This window comes from Cricetulus griseus, chromosome 2 (assembly GCF_003668045.3).
Source record: "Cricetulus griseus strain 17A/GY chromosome 2, alternate assembly CriGri-PICRH-1.0, whole genome shotgun sequence".
NCBI lineage: Eukaryota > Metazoa > Chordata > Mammalia > Rodentia > Cricetidae > Cricetulus > Cricetulus griseus.
The window spans coordinates 373,396,434-373,411,517 of NC_048595.1; the positions used below are offsets into that span (position 1 = coordinate 373,396,434).

General features: G+C 54.2%; 1 protein-coding gene across 1 annotated transcript; it reads right to left on the bottom strand.

The window, feature by feature from the left end:
- Nucleotides 1–2,806: 2,806 nt before the first annotated feature.
- Eppk1 (epiplakin 1) lies at nt 2,807–14,597 on the bottom strand. Its single transcript, XM_035440686.1, has one exon. It carries the CDS (start codon nt 14,582–14,584, stop codon nt 4,172–4,174), a length of 10,413 nt encoding a protein of 3,470 aa, XP_035296577.1. The 5' UTR covers nt 14,585–14,597; the 3' UTR covers nt 2,807–4,171.
- Between the last annotated feature and the right edge of the window lie 487 nt (nt 14,598–15,084).

Consider the following 15,084-nt stretch of genomic DNA (forward strand, 5'->3'; position numbering starts at 1 on the left):
TCCATTTCTCTCCCTCTCACTTTCCCGCCCTATAACAAACTATGACTAATGTATCTCTTGTTCTCAGTCATATTGCACCTTTTTTTTTCTAATTTAAGCAAAAGAATAACAATGTTAAAAATCTGTTCCATGGAACCATTATTGCAGACATTTTAGGATCATTTCCAGGATACATTTGACTTGTACACAGGACCACTTCTGATTCAAGTGCTATTATTATGCCCCTTTGACAACAACAACAACAAAAGGAAACTGGGATGTCAAGAAATCAAAGGTGGTACTGGAAGTTGAAAGCAGCAGCTGAAGCCTGGAGCCTGGATTCACTCTTTTTGGAAGCCATAGTCAGTTTGTGAATGCAGATGTCCAAGGCTGGGAGATGTCTTGTTAAGGGCTATCAGAATTATAAGATTTGCTTTGATGAGTGGTAAGTGTAGAGACTAACAGATGCACAGGTGGGTGGCTGTGCCTCTTGAATTCTGACCCCACTCAGCCCCCTCCTTTTCAGACACAGCATGCTCACCGATGACTATTGCAGAACACCTCATGCCTATTTGTCAGAACATTCGGAAGCTACTGGGCACTGACAGCAGAGGTGGGCTCCCAGCAGACATTTTCCAAACCTAGATTTCGTCATAGGATCCTGAACTTCCTAGACCAGGATATAGCACCAGTGACATCCTCTCAGTGGCAGACAAGAGCTTTCTGGGTGAGGATGCAGCTTGTAGTTAGTGCTTGCAAGTTTCCAGCCAGGCACACGCCTGGCCAAGGAGAAGGAATGTACCTCAGCCCAGATCTCCCACAGCTAGTGTCTCCAGATAGAACATGAATAGTTAATTCTTTTTGGGGACTGGAATGCTCACAGTGGTGGATGGAAGGGAACAATTGGTAGGGTGGCAAGTCTGCTCTGATACTCTTCTGTTGTGTCTATTACCTTGATCAGAGGACGGTGGGTATGGTAAGTTAAAGTCCCGAGAGAAACTTACTTCTCTACAAGTTCTAACCCAGTGATTCTCAAGCTGTGGGGCACCACCCCTTTGTGTGTGAGGGGGTAGTCACAGGAGGCCTTAACAGGACACAGTAGGTCATGAGAATACACAAGATAAACAACAACAACAACAAATAGCTGTACATTCTAAGTGCTAGAATGAGTGGGTAGTCTGGTGAGAGAAGACAATTAGCAAATGGCAGTAATGATAGCCCAAGTATTAGAATTAGCAGGACAGCCAGGTGGTGGTGGCCCATGCCTTTGATCCCAGCACTTGGGAGGCAGAGGCAGGTGGATCTCTGTGAGTTCGAGACGAGCCTAATCTACAAGAGCGAGTTCCAGGACAACCTCCAAAGCCACAGAGAAACCCTGTCTTGGAAAAAACAAAAAACAAAACAAAAAAAAAACCCACAAAACAAAAAATTAGCAGGACAAAGTCCAAAATAGCAGATTATGTTTACTGCTCAGTGCCACGAGAAAAAAAAAAAAAAAAAAAAAAAAAAAAAAAAAAAAAACAGCCCATCACCAGACAAGCTATTATATTTATAGGACTATATAAATTTATATTACTTATAAAACACACACAAACACATCCCTCCAATCTGAGATGTGGAAAAGAGCTTCAGAGAGACAAACAAAGCTTCAAAAGCTGGTGAGACAGCATCAGGAAAGCTAAGATTACTGCATTAAGTTCTGAAAGGAGGAAAGAAAGATAGGTCCACAGAAAACAGTTTGAAACAGTAATGCTGAAAATGTCCTTTATTTGATGAAATCTACAAACTCCTGGTACGAGGGAGTTCAGCACTCCAAACAGGATCACCTCAGAGGAAACCATTGCATGTAACCTGTGGATGTTTTTGCAGAAATGGAGGCAGCCAAGGTCACTGCAGACACCCAAGCTACTAAATGAGTGAAGGGACTAGAGCCTCTGCCTTACCACCTGACCTGCTCTATATAGCTCAAACTTCAGGTTCTTTGATTCTCTTGCTTAATCTCTGTATTAGAGGGTTAAAATTTGGTGAATGAAACTTCAAACACCTCAGATAAAAATAAGAGCTCTCTCTCTCTCCTCTCTCTCTCTCTTTCTCTCTCTCTCTCTCTCTCTCTCTCTCTCTCTCTCTCTCTCTGTGTGTGTGTGTGTGTGTGTAGAGATGGCTCCTGTTCCAGGTGATCTGATATCCTCTTCTAATCTCCACAGGGACCAGACACACATGTGGCAAGTAGACATACACGCAAGGCAAAACATTTATACAATAAAAGCAAATAAAGATTTAACAATTTAAAAATGATAATATGTAAAATACAAACAAAAGCTTTGATTTTTTTTGGTCAAATTTATTTCACTTTCTGTCTATGAGTGTTCTGCCTACATGCATATTTGTGTGCTACTTGTGAGCCTGGTGCCCTTAGAAGTCAGAAGAGGGTTTGAACCCATTTGAACTGGAGCTATGGATGCTTATGAGTCACCATGTGCTGACGTAAATCCAGGTCTTCTGAAAGAACAACCAAGTGTTCTCAACCTCTGAATCACCTCTCCAGCCCCTGCTGTTTTGTCCTTGTAGTTTTCTTGGGCTGCCCCTGCACCTCTTTGGGACTCTGACAGCAGGAAAGCCATGACCAGAGGAAGAACTTTGTAACATGATTAATAAAGGACCCAGAAACAGATATTGGGTTCAAGCTTTAAGCTGAAGATCAGAGAAGCAAAGCAGCCAAGCCAGTAGATCTCACCTCTACCCAGCTGAAATAGCAAACCTGTCTCCACAAATCCTCAGAGGCTTTTAAGCTCTCAGTACCTGTCTCCTCCTCCTTTTATTCATTTCTCTGCCCAACCATATCACTCCTGCCTGCACCTCCCTAGTGCTGTGATTAAAGGCATGTGATCCCAGTTGCTGAGATCACCTTTGTGTGAGCTGTTTCTTTTAGGACTGGATCTATTTCACATGGTCAGAGTGGCCTAGAACTAACAGAGATCCATCTATGACTTAATCCAGAGTCCTAGTTGCCAGAGCTAATTACTGTGGCTGTCTTTGCATCCTGAACCCTCAGGCAAGCTTTATTAAATCATAAATAATATTATCACCACAGACCTTGTCATTTTTCTTCCAAATTTGGACTCAAAATAAACAATGATCTCCATAAAACAAAAGCAAAGCCTAAAATCATTCCAGATAATGGGAACTCAGGTCATGTATAAACATATCCTGGCAAATTATCTGCCAGAGCAGTTGTTTAGCTAGTCCCTACTGGGGTGGGGAAGTGACCCAAAAGACTGAGCTACACACAGGGGATCACAGCAAGCTATTGGTTGCTGCCTAGCATATGATGGACAGAGTATTATAGGTGACAGTAGTACGGCCACTACCAAAAAAACAGAGACTTTAGCTGAGAGAAAAATGAGTGCCTAAAAAAATTCATTTTCCTGTCAGAAATTCATTGATTATCAAAAGACATGAAAGCACGGAAAGCTGCAATGCAATAAAATGCTGAGGCTTTCAGTGATCCATGGAGAGGGTATAAGAAACATTCAGCTAAATACAGAAGCAAATCAGTACACATCATGAGCAAAGGGCCCGTAATTCAAATAATGAAGAACTTTGCCAGCCGGGCGTTGGTGGAGCATGCCTTTAATCCCAGCACTCAGGAAGTAGAGGCAGGCGAATCTCTGTGATTAGAGATCAGCCTGGTCTACAAGAGCTAGTTCAAGGACAGTCTCCAAAGCCACAGAGAAACCCTGGCTCCAAAAACAAAAACAAAAAAAATAAACAAACAAACAAAAAAGAACTTTGCCAAGCATGGTGGCTTAGAACTACAATCTAGTACTTAGGAGACCAAAAACACCAGAGGCTTTAGGAGCAGTGTGGACACCAGAGTGAGTAATCATGGTACTGTCTAAAATAAACTGAAAGCCGACATAAAAAGACAACTCCTTCCAAGTCCAAAACAAAAACAAAAATAGTATAAGAAGCAACATGAGGAATTTCAAGAGAGAGAGAGAAAAAAAGAAAGAAAAAGGGAGGACATCATGGTAAAACTCTGCCCAAAAAGAGCAGGCAAGATAGAAAAAAATAGCCATACACAAATATTGAACCCTGATAAAGACAAGTTCACAGTAAACAAAGACAATGAATATCAAAACAAAGACACTGGAAGCCCTGTAGAAACTTTCACAGCATAACATGAAAAAAATCAGCGTTTAGACAGAGAGAGAAACAACAATCCAGTCTCAGGATCACGAGTGGCTCTCTGCAAAAGCTGGAGGTAGGTGAGGTTCTCGTGCGTGTTGGGGTCGAAGAAGCCCTTGGTGTCGTCACCGGGATCGGCCAAGATGCCGTTCATCTCCTCGTCAAAGTAGCCACGTTGGTAGGCCACGTCCACGGGCACACGGTGGCTGTGCGCGGGGTCGATGACCCCGCCCGTGGCAATCTGGGCCTCCAGCAGCCGGATGCCGTGGTCCTTGACGATGAGGTCCCTCTGCATGGCCTGGAAGAGGGAGATCTGCTCCCCGGTGTAGGGGTCCGTGTAGCCGGTGACTGCCCGCTCAGCAGACAGCAGCTTCTCTTGGACCTCGCCACCCACCACGCCCGCCGCCACGGCCTCCTCCACGGACAGCCTGCGGTTGTGCACCGGGTCGATGATGAAGCCCGTGGCCGCCTGCGCCTCCAGCAGCACCAGGGCTGTGCCGGGCCTCAGCACGCCCTTCCACATGGCCTGGTAGATGCTCATCTTCTCCTGCCGGCCAGGCTCTCCCTGCACGGGCACCAGGACACCCGCAATGCAGCTGGTGCCCTCCAGGTAGCGCTTCACCGAGTCCATCTCCGTCACCTCCTGCGGGGTCTTGGTCCCCTGTGCCAGTCCACGCAGGGTCTCGGGGTCTATGATGCCGGATGTGTGCAGCTCAGACGCAGTTACCTGGCGCCTCAGCCCAGGGAAAGACACCTTGCTGAGCCTCTCCTCTGTCTCCTCCACGACCTGGGTGAGGATGGTGATGAGCTCGTGCAGAGCCAGGGTGCCGGCCAGGTGCTGGGCAAGGAGCTCCTCTCGGCGGGTCTCGCTGAGGTAGGAGGAGAACAGGACCTGCCACACCGACACTGGCTGGCCCCCGAACTGCCCACGGCGCAGCCGCATGGAGGCGGCACGCAGAGCCTGCTCCTGATTCTGCCTGGCAGTTGCGGCGGCGGCGGCGTCCTCCTCGACCCTGTCCTTGTCCTCCATGGTCCCCGAGCTCCTGCCCCCAGTCTCCTGCTGGCCAACCAGCGAGGCAACCGTCTGCTGCTGCTTCGGCCCCCCGGACTCCCGAGTCTCCTCGGCTTCCTCGATGATGGTGGCCAGCCTTCGGGTCAGCATGGGCAGAGTCAGCGTCCCGGAGCTGAACTGGGCCAGCAGCTCCTTCCTCGTGTCCCTGCACACATAGCTGGACGTCAGAATGTCCCAAACCGGCACCTCTTGGCCCCGGAGACGGCCCACTTTCACTTCCATGGTGGCCTTGCCCAGGGCTCCCTGGGGATCTCCACGCGGGCTCCCATCCCTGGTTCGGGCCAGCAGTGAGGTGAGGGTGGCGCTCAGGTCCTGAACGGTCAGCCCGCCTGCCTGGAACCGACGCAGCAGATCCTGGCGCAGGCTCTCGGGCACCTCACGGTAGAAGAGGAGCTCCCAGACAGAGACGCTCTGGCCCTGGAAGTCGCCGGTGCCAGGCGTCACTCGGGCCTCCCGGAGGGCCCGTCTCAGTTCCTCGCTCAGGCGGTGCACAGTGGAGCCCTGTGCCGCCAGCTGCAGCATGTAGAAGCCAGTCTCTGGGTCCCGCACACAGCGACGGAGCAGCTGGAGGTAGGTGAGGTTCTCGTGCGTGTTGGGGTCGAAGAAGCCCTTGGTGTCGTCACCGGGATCGGCCAAGATGCCGTTCATCTCCTCGTCAAAGTAGCCACGTTGGTAGGCCACGTCCACGGGCACACGGTGGCTGTGCGCGGGGTCGATGACCCCGCCCGTGGCAATCTGGGCCTCCAGCAGCCGGATGCCGTGGTCCTTGACGATGAGGTCCCTCTGCATGGCCTGGAAGAGGGAGATCTGCTCCCCGGTGTAGGGGTCCGTGTAGCCGGTGACTGCCCGCTCAGCAGACAGCAGCTTCTCTTGGACCTCGCCACCCACCACGCCCGCCGCCACGGCCTCCTCCACAGACAGCCTGCGGTTGTGCACCGGGTCGATGATGAAGCCCGTGGCCGCCTGCGCCTCCAGCAGCACCAGGGCTGTGCCGGGCCTCAGCACGCCCTTCCACATGGCCTGGTAGATGCTCATCTTCTCCTGCCGGCCAGGCTCTCCCTGCACGGGCACCAGGACACCCGCAATGCAGCTGGTGCCCTCCAGGTAGCGCTTCACCGAGTCCATCTCCGTCACCTCCTGCGGGGTCTTGGTCCCCTGTGCCAGTCCACGCAGGGTCTCGGGGTCTATGATGCCGGATGTGTGCAGCTCAGACGCAGTTACCTGGCGCCTCAGCCCAGGGAAAGACACCTTGCTGAGCCTCTCCTCTGTCTCCTCCACGACCTGGGTGAGGATGGTGATGAGCTCGTGCAGAGCCAGGGTGCCGGCCAGGTGCTGGCCAAGGAGCTCCTCTCGGCGGGTCTCGCTGAGGTAGGAGGAGAACAGGACCTGCCACACCGACACTGGCTGGCCCCCGAACTGCCCACGGCGCAGCCGCATGGAGGCGGCACGCAGAGCCTGCTCCTGATTCTGCCTGGCAGTTGCGGCGGCGGCGTCCTCCTCGACCCTGTCCTTGTCCTCCAAGGTCCCCGAGCTCCTGCCCCCAGTCTCCTGCTGGCCAACCAGCGAGGCAACCGTCTGCTGCTGCTTCGGCCCCCTGGACTCCCGAGTCTCCTCGGCTTCTTCGATGATGGTGGCCAGCCTTCGGGTCAGCATGGGCAGAGTCAGCGTCCCGGAGCTGAACTGGGCCAGCAGCTCCTTCCTCGTGTCCCTGCACACATAGCTGGACGTCAGAATGTCCCAAACCGGCACCTCTTGGCCCCGGAGACGGCCCACTTTCACTTCCATGGTGGCCTTGCCCAGGGCTCCCTGGGGATCTCCACGCGGGCTCCCATCCCTGGTTCGGGCCAGCAGTGAGGTGAGGGTGGCGCTCAGGTCCTGAACGGTCAGCCCGCCTGCCTGGAACCGACGCAGCAGATCCTGGCGCAGGCTCTCGGGCACCTCACGGTAGAAGAGGAGCTCCCAGACAGAGACGCTCTGGCCCTGGAAGTCGCCGGTGCCAGGCGTCACTCGGGCCTCCCGGAGGGCCCGTCTCAGTTCCTCGCTCAGGCGGTGCACAGTGGAGCCCTGTGCCGCCAGCTGCAGCATGTAGAAGCCAGTCTCTGGGTCCTGCACACAGCGACGGAGCAGCTGGAGGTAGGTGAGGTTCTCGTGCGTGTTGGGGTCGAAGAAGCCCTTGGTGTCGTCACCGGGATCGGCCAAGATGCCGTTCATCTCCTCGTCAAAGTAGCCACGTTGGTAGGCCACGTCCACGGGCACACGGTGGCTGTGCGCGGGGTCGATGACCCCGCCCGTGGCAATCTGGGCCTCCAGCAGCCGGATGCCGTGGTCCTTGACGATGAGGTCCCTCTGCATGGCCTGGAAGAGGGAGATCTGCTCCCCGGTGTAGGGGTCCGTGTAGCCGGTGACTGCCCGCTCAGCAGACAGCAGCTTCTCTTGGACCTCGCCACCCACCACGCCCGCCGCCACGGCCTCCTCCACAGACAGCCTGCGGTTGTGCACCGGGTCGATGATGAAGCCCGTGGCCGCCTGCGCCTCCAGCAGCACCAGGGCTGTGCCGGGCCTCAGCACGCCCTTCCACATGGCCTGGTAGATGCTCATCTTCTCCTGCCGGCCAGGCTCTCCCTGAACCGGCACCAGGACACCCGCAATGCATCCTGTGCCCTTGAGATATCTTTTTACATCTTCGTATCTTTCAATCTCCTCTACTGTGGTTCTCCCTTCTTCCAGTTCCTTCAGTGTCTGTCTTGTGATGATGGCTGAGCTGACTAATTCCTCAGCTGTGACCTGTGTTCTTAGTCCTCGGAACCATAGTTGTCTGCTTTTTCGCTCCTCATCTTCAATCATTTCTTGAATAACTTTGACCACTCTTTGCAGAGCCCTCGCTGTGTCAGCCTTGTATATCCTAACCAATTCAATCTTTTTCTCCTCTGAGACATACTCTGAGTTCAGCAGCTCCCACACGGATCTCCTCTGGCCTCGGTACCTCCCCACTGTCACTTCTACCTGCTCTGCCTCCAGAGCCCTCTTGGTGGCCTCATCAACATACTCCATGTCCTTTTTGTCCTTGACCACTGGGAACAGAGCCCAGCCTGACTTCTCCCTCTGGCACCTGTCCTGCAGCTCCTGGTATGTGACCTTCTCTTGTGTGTTGGGATCCACAAACCTTTTCCTCATGTGCTTCTGATCAGCAATGAGTACAACGGTGTCATCATTAAGACAGCCACGCCTGCAGGCCGTTTCTATGGGAACTCGGTGGTGGTGTAGTGGGTCAATGACTCCACCTGTGGCCACCTGTACCTCCAGCAACCTCAGTGCCTCCTCTTTCCTAACTAACTTCTTCTCCATGGCCTGGAACAATGGGATGGTCTCCCCTGTGGCTGGGTCTTTGTACCCCTTCGCTGCCTTCTCTGCATTCCTAAGCCTTTCTCCCAGGTCTTCACCAACCAGGCCAGCTGCTATGGCCTCATCCACACACAGTCTCCGGTGGGTATGGGGGTCCATTAGGTACCCAGTAGCAGCCTGTGCCTCCAGCAACTGAGCTGCAAACCCTGCTGGGATGAGTTCTTCCTTGCTGGCCTCATAGAAGCTCATTACCTCCTGGGTGAGTGGTGCAGTCACCCCAGCAATGCAACTGCTGCCTTCCAGGTAGATGTTTACATCTCCCAACTGGCGGAGATCCTGGCACCCTCTCTCCCCGCTGTGAAGCATATCCAGGGTCTTCTTATCAAGGACCCCAGAGTTGAACAGTTCTGCAGCAGTCACATCACCATGGATTCCTGCCACCTTGAATATTTGGTTTTGCTTCTCTGTTTCTTCCACGGTGGAGGTGATAACCTCCAGCAGTTTCTCTAGGCTTATGTTCTGGGCTCTGTACTCCTGCAAAAGCTTTCTTTTCCTTCCTTCTGTAAAGTACTGAGAAGACAGCAGGTCCCACACAGACACTGTCTGACCTGCAAACTTCCCTATGTACATTTTCATAGTTCTGGATCTCAGAGCTTGCCTTGTGGTCTCATCAATATGCGTGTAGGTCTCTCCCTTCTTTACAATTTCCAACATGTACAGGCCAGTCTCAGGGTCTTCCACACAGCGCTCCAGCAGCTGAAGGTAGGTGAGGTTCTCGTGCGTATTGGGGTCAAAAAAGCCCTTGGTGTCATCACTTGGGTCAGCCAAGATGCGGTTCATCTCCTCATTGAAGTAGCCACGTTGGTAAGCCACGTCCACAGGCACACGGTGGCTGTGAACAGGGTCGATGATACCACCCGTGGCAATCTGGGCCTCCAGAAGGCGGATGCCATGGTCCCTGACGATGAGGTCCCTCTGCATGGCCTGGAAGAGGGAGATCTGCTCCCCGGTGTAGGGGTCCGTGTAGCCGGTAACAGCACGCTCGGCTGATAACAGCTTCATATAGGTTTCCTTGCCAAACATCCCTGCTTGGAAGGCTTGCTCTACTGTTAGCTTCCGGTTCTCCACAGGGTCAATGATGAAACCGGTGGCTGCCTGTGCCTCCAGCAGCACCAGGGCTGTGCCTGGCCTCAGAATGTGCCTTCTTAAGGCCTCTGGGACACTCATCTTCTCTCTTGTACCCCGAATAAAGACCCCTGCGATGAAGTTGCCTCCTTCCAGGGACCTCCTCACACTGTCCATCTCTGTCACTTCCTGGACCGTCCTCTTCCCCTGATTGAGTTCATCCAGTGTCTGCTTGTTGATCAGCTGGGACCTAAACAAGTCCCCAGCTGAAACCTGCTTCCGGAGCCCTTTGAAGGTGGCCTGTGGGGGCTCCTTCTCTGCAGCCTCCACCAGGGTGGTGACCATACTGATGACCTGCCGCAGGGCAGCAGCCCGCCCAGAACAACAAAGTGCCACCAGCTCTCGCCGCTTCTCAGCTCCAACATACTCAGAGTGTAGCAGGTCCCAGAGTGACACGCTGTGTCCCTGGTACCTCCCCATGCTGATGGGCACCTTCATAGCCCTCAGTGCCACTGCGGTGTGGTCATCCACCTCAAGCACAGTGTTCTGGGGCAGTGGCAGCAGCCACAGGCCAGTGGCAGCATCCAGCACACAGAGTTCCTTGAGCTGCTGGTATGTCATCTTTTCACGGGAGTTTGGGTCAAAGAAGAGCTTGCTTTCCTTCTCAGTGGCAGTCAGCACCTGGCTTGTCTGCTCGTCCAGGAGGCCAAGCCTGCAGGCCACTGCCTGGGGGAGGTGCACTCCATGGACAGGGTCCACAACACCACCCGTGGCCAGCTGGACCTGGAGGAGAGGAAAGGCCTCACTCTTGGGTACAAGCCCTTTCTCCATGGCCTGCCATAGAGAAAGGGAGCCTCCTGAATACGGGTCTGAGTATCCTGTGACCGCCTTCTCTGCCTGCCGAAGCTGTTCACTTAGCTCCCTGCCCACCAGGCCGGCCTTCACTGCACCCTCCACTGACAATCTCTGGTTGGTTAGCGGGTTGACAAGGAAGCCAGATGCCACCTGGGCTTCTAGCAGCTGCTGGCCCAGGCCTGTGGGTAGGAGGCCATCCCTTATAGCCTGGGCAATGCTCAGCTTGGTCCCTGAGGGCTGCAGAAGCACACCAGCCACACAGCCTGTGCCCCAGAGGCAGGCCTTCACAGCAGGCTGTTTAGCTACCTCAGCAGGTGACTGTATGCCCTGTGCCAGTGCTTCCAGTGTTTCTTGGGTGATAATACCAGCATCTTGTAGCCAAACAGCAGGGACCTCACCCCGTGGGCCTGGCACAGTGATGTGTGCCCTGGCCAGGAGCTTAGCTGCATGTACCCAGCTACACACAGTGTCCTGGAGCTGTGGCACAGAAATCTTCCCAACTCTCACATCCTCAAGGAAGCCCCTGCGCTGCTCCTCAGTAAAGTGGCAAGAGGTGAGCAAATCCCAGAGGGACAAACCATCCTCAGTGCCTGCTGATGCTTGCAGGGTTTCCCGGACCTGGCTATCAGTGAGGATAGCAGGAGCATCTTCTGTCAGGGGCAGGAGGTGAAGCCCAGAAGCTTTGTCCTGGAGACATTGCTCCAGAAGCTGGACATAGCTGGTGTGTCCCCGGCCATCAGGTGTGGGAAAGGTCTTAGGAGAGCTGGACAGGGCCACCTCCATCTCATGATCAATGCAGCCATGCTGGACTGCCACAGGCATGGGGAGGTGGAGGTGGGTTGTGGGATCAATGACCCCTCCTGTGGACACCTGGGCTTCCAACAGGCGGGTTCCCTGCTCCATAGGGACAAGGCCCTTCTTCATGGCCCTGAACAGGGACACCTTTTTTCCAGAAAAGGGGTCTCTGTAGCCAGTGATAGAATGCTCTGCTCGTTTTAGCTTGCCATATACTTCTGCTCCCACTACTCCCCTGCACACAGCCTCATCTACTGACAGGGTCTCCATACTGCAGGGGTCTGTGATGGCTCCAGTGGCTGCCTGGGCCTCCAGCAAGGCCAGGGCTACACCTGGGGGCAGTAGCTTCTGCTTCATGGCCTGGTAGAGACTGATTCGCTGATTGGAGGGCTGTAACATCACACCACCCACAGTGCCGGAGCCCTGAAGGTACCTGTGAATATCATCCATGTGAAGGAGGGAATCCGGGCTGACCACCCCTGTCAGCACCTGGTCCAGGAGCTCCTGGTTGATGATGCGTGCCTCTAAGAGCTGGTAGACAGTGACCTGGCCCTGTAGTGCAGGCAGTGTGACGTCTGCCCACTTCTTCATCTCTTCCTCCAGCAGCTGAGTGACCTGCTCCAGTGTGACCTTGCGCTGCCGATAACGCTGCAGTAGCTGCTTCCTCCAGTCCTCTCTGAAGTATTCTGAGTTAATCAGCTCCCATGCAGAAACTCTCTGCCCCTGGAACCGTCCATACCTTACGGATAGCAGTAGATTCTGAAAGGCCTGCCTAGTGGAGCAATCTACCAGCTGGGGTCGTGTACCACTAAGTGGCAGGAGGTGCAGGCCTGTCTCAGAGTCATGTATACAGCGCTCCAGAAGCTGCAGGTAGGTGAGATTTTCATGTGTGTTGGGGTCAAAGAAGCCCTTGGTGTCATCAGATGGGTCCAACAGGATAGAGTTCAACATCTGGTCAAAGTAGCCTCGCTGGTAGGCCACGTCCACTGGCACACGGTGGCTGTGCACAGGGTCAATGACACCACCTGTGGCAATCTGAGCCTCCAACAGGCGGATGCCATGGTCTCTGACAATAAGGTCCCTCTGCATGGCTTGGAAGAGTGAGATCTGCTCCCCAGAGTAGGGGTCTGTGTAGCCTGTGACTGCGCGTTCTGCAGACAGCAGCTTTGAATAGACATCAGGCCCAATGACACCGGCCCTCAGTGCCTCCTCCACAGAGTATCTCTTATTCTCTTTTGGGTCAATGATAAAGCCTGTGGCAGCCTGGGCCTCGAGCAAGATCAGGGCAGTACCAGGCCTGAGGAGCCCCTTGGTACGGGCCTCATAGATACTGAGGCGTTCCTGGGAGTCAGGCAGCAGCAGACCCGCAATGCAACCTGTACCCTGTAGGTACCTCTGCACTGAATCCAGGCTGCCCACATCCTGGGCTGAGGTCTGTCCACGTTCCAGCTGCTCAAACAGGTCCTGGTTGATTATCTCAGCCTTCAGCAGTTCTCCTGGTGTCACAGTGTCCCTCAACCCAGCAAAGGTGACTTTGGCAGCGGCTGCAGCCTGCTCAACAATGGCCTTCAACTCAGCTGCCAGCTCCTCCACTGACAGGGCCCCTTTCTGATGCTGCTGGGTAAGGATTACCCTCTGTTTAACAGGTACTGCCTCAGAAAAGAGCAGTTCCCAGAGGGATACAGGCCGGCCCCGGAACCTCCCTACAGAGATGGAGGTTGTGGCCTTGCTCAAGGCCTGCCGAGTACAATGGTCAATAAATGTAGATCCCTGGGACTCGTTTGCATGGGGTCCTCCAGGGAGAGGCAGGAAAGCAAGCCCTGTCTCGGGGTCAGTGACAGAGTGGGCCAGCAGCTGTTCATAGTGAAGGCTATTGTGTGTGGTAGGATCTGAAAAGCTCATTGCCTGAGAGAGATGTTGTTGTGTCTCTTCATCCAGGCAGCCAAAGCGCAGAGCAGCCTCCAGGGGCAGCCGGAATCTGCGGGCTGGGCATATAAGCCCACCTGTGGCCAGCTGAGCATCTAGGAGGCGCAGAGCCAGTGGCTGGTCCACAAGCTCCTTCTTCATTGCCTGGAAAAGGGGGATGCGGGAGCTGCTGAAGGGGTCATAATACCCAGTCACTGCCTGCTCTGCAACCAGGAGCTGCTCATAGAGTTCTGGGCCAACCAGACCTTCCCTGACTGCCTCCTCCACCCACAGTCGCTGGCCTGTGGCTGGCTGCACAAGGGTGCGGGTGGCAGCTTGAGCCTCTAAGAGTTGTAGTGCAATGCCCTTGGAGAGCAAGTGTTCAACTGAAGCCTGGAAAAAGCTCTTCTTGTGGCCTCCAGGCAACAGGACAACCCCTGCTAACCCTCCAGTGCCCTCCAAATAGCGTTGCACCTCGGGGCGCGTGGCCACATCTGACACCACCAGTGTGCCCTCCTGCAGGCCTCTAACTGTCTCCTCATCCAGTACTCCTGCCTCCAGCAGCATTGATGCACTGGCTGCTCCACCCAGGGTATGGAACGTGGTCTGCAAGGGCAATAGAGGCAGGCCTGAGCTGGGGTCTTGCACACACCTAGCCAACAGCATGCAGTATGACAGCTGTTCCAGTGTGTTGGGGTCAAAAAAGCCTGGGGCACCCATGCCGGGCTCTGACTCCACCAGGCTGAGCCATGTCTCCTTGTCTAAAAGGCCCTGCTGACAAGCTACCTCTGGGGCCACTCGCACACCTTGGGTTGGGTCCACCAGGCCTCCAGTAGCTAATTGGGCCTCCAGCCATCTCATCCCCAGGGTGCTATCCACAACTTCCTTCCTGATGGCCTGGAAGAGGGCCAGCTTTCCATCCCCATAGGGGTCAGGATAGCCAGTGACTGCACGCTCAGCAGCCAACAATTTCTCCTTTAGTTCCAGTCCCACCAGACCCCGCCTCAGGGCTTCAGACACAGGAAGCACCTGGCCTTGGGCAAGGTCGACAAGGCCCCCAGTGGCTGCCTGGGACTCAAGCAAAGCCAGCCCGAGTCCAGTAGGCAGGAGACCCTGCTTCATGGCAGCATAGAAGCTCTGGGTCTGCCCTGAGGCCTCCACATACACCCCAGCAATACTTCTGGCTGTGGTAGGTGGGGCAGCCTCTGCATGGGGCCTGGAACAGGTGCTGGCTCCCAACTGGTGCTTCATGATTTTAGGGACAATGGACTGCGCAGTGCCATTGGCAACCACAACATCACCAGGAGGGGGTTGGCCGTTCATCACAGACAACAGGTATCACAGAATTTGCTCAAGATTCACGTGTGACCTGTAGGGGACAGAAAGACTCAGTTAGGGACCCTGAGTGGCTGGGCAGGGGGAAAGATATGATCATGGGGGTCAGACACAGGCCCATCTAAGCTGAGAGTCCTGAATCCACATCCATAGGAGGACCACTGAGTAGCCACAGAGGTTCGTGGTAGGCAAGGGCCCTCTAAGGGCTTGAACAAATCTTATTGTTAGGGGAGAATGCTCCGACCTGCAAGTCCCTTCAAAAGGGATTAAGACAGGCTGCCCAAAGAACTCAGACAGTGCAAGTGACAGTACAGTCACCGTCTTGAGATCAGACTATGCCCTACTTTAAGTTACACCATATTGTATAAAACAGTGTTTTATTGGGCCATGCCTTGCCCTAGGAGACTCCATTTTACAATGTGGCTTTTGCCATTTTGAGGGAAGCAGATTGCAGGCCCCAGGCAGATCCACAAACAGCACCATCTGTC

Bases quoted from the DNA above. Each gene is read 5' to 3' on its own strand.
- Eppk1 (XM_035440686.1), bottom strand. From the start codon at position 14,584: ATGAACGGCCAACCCCCTCCTGGTGATGTTGTGGTTGCCAATGGCACT.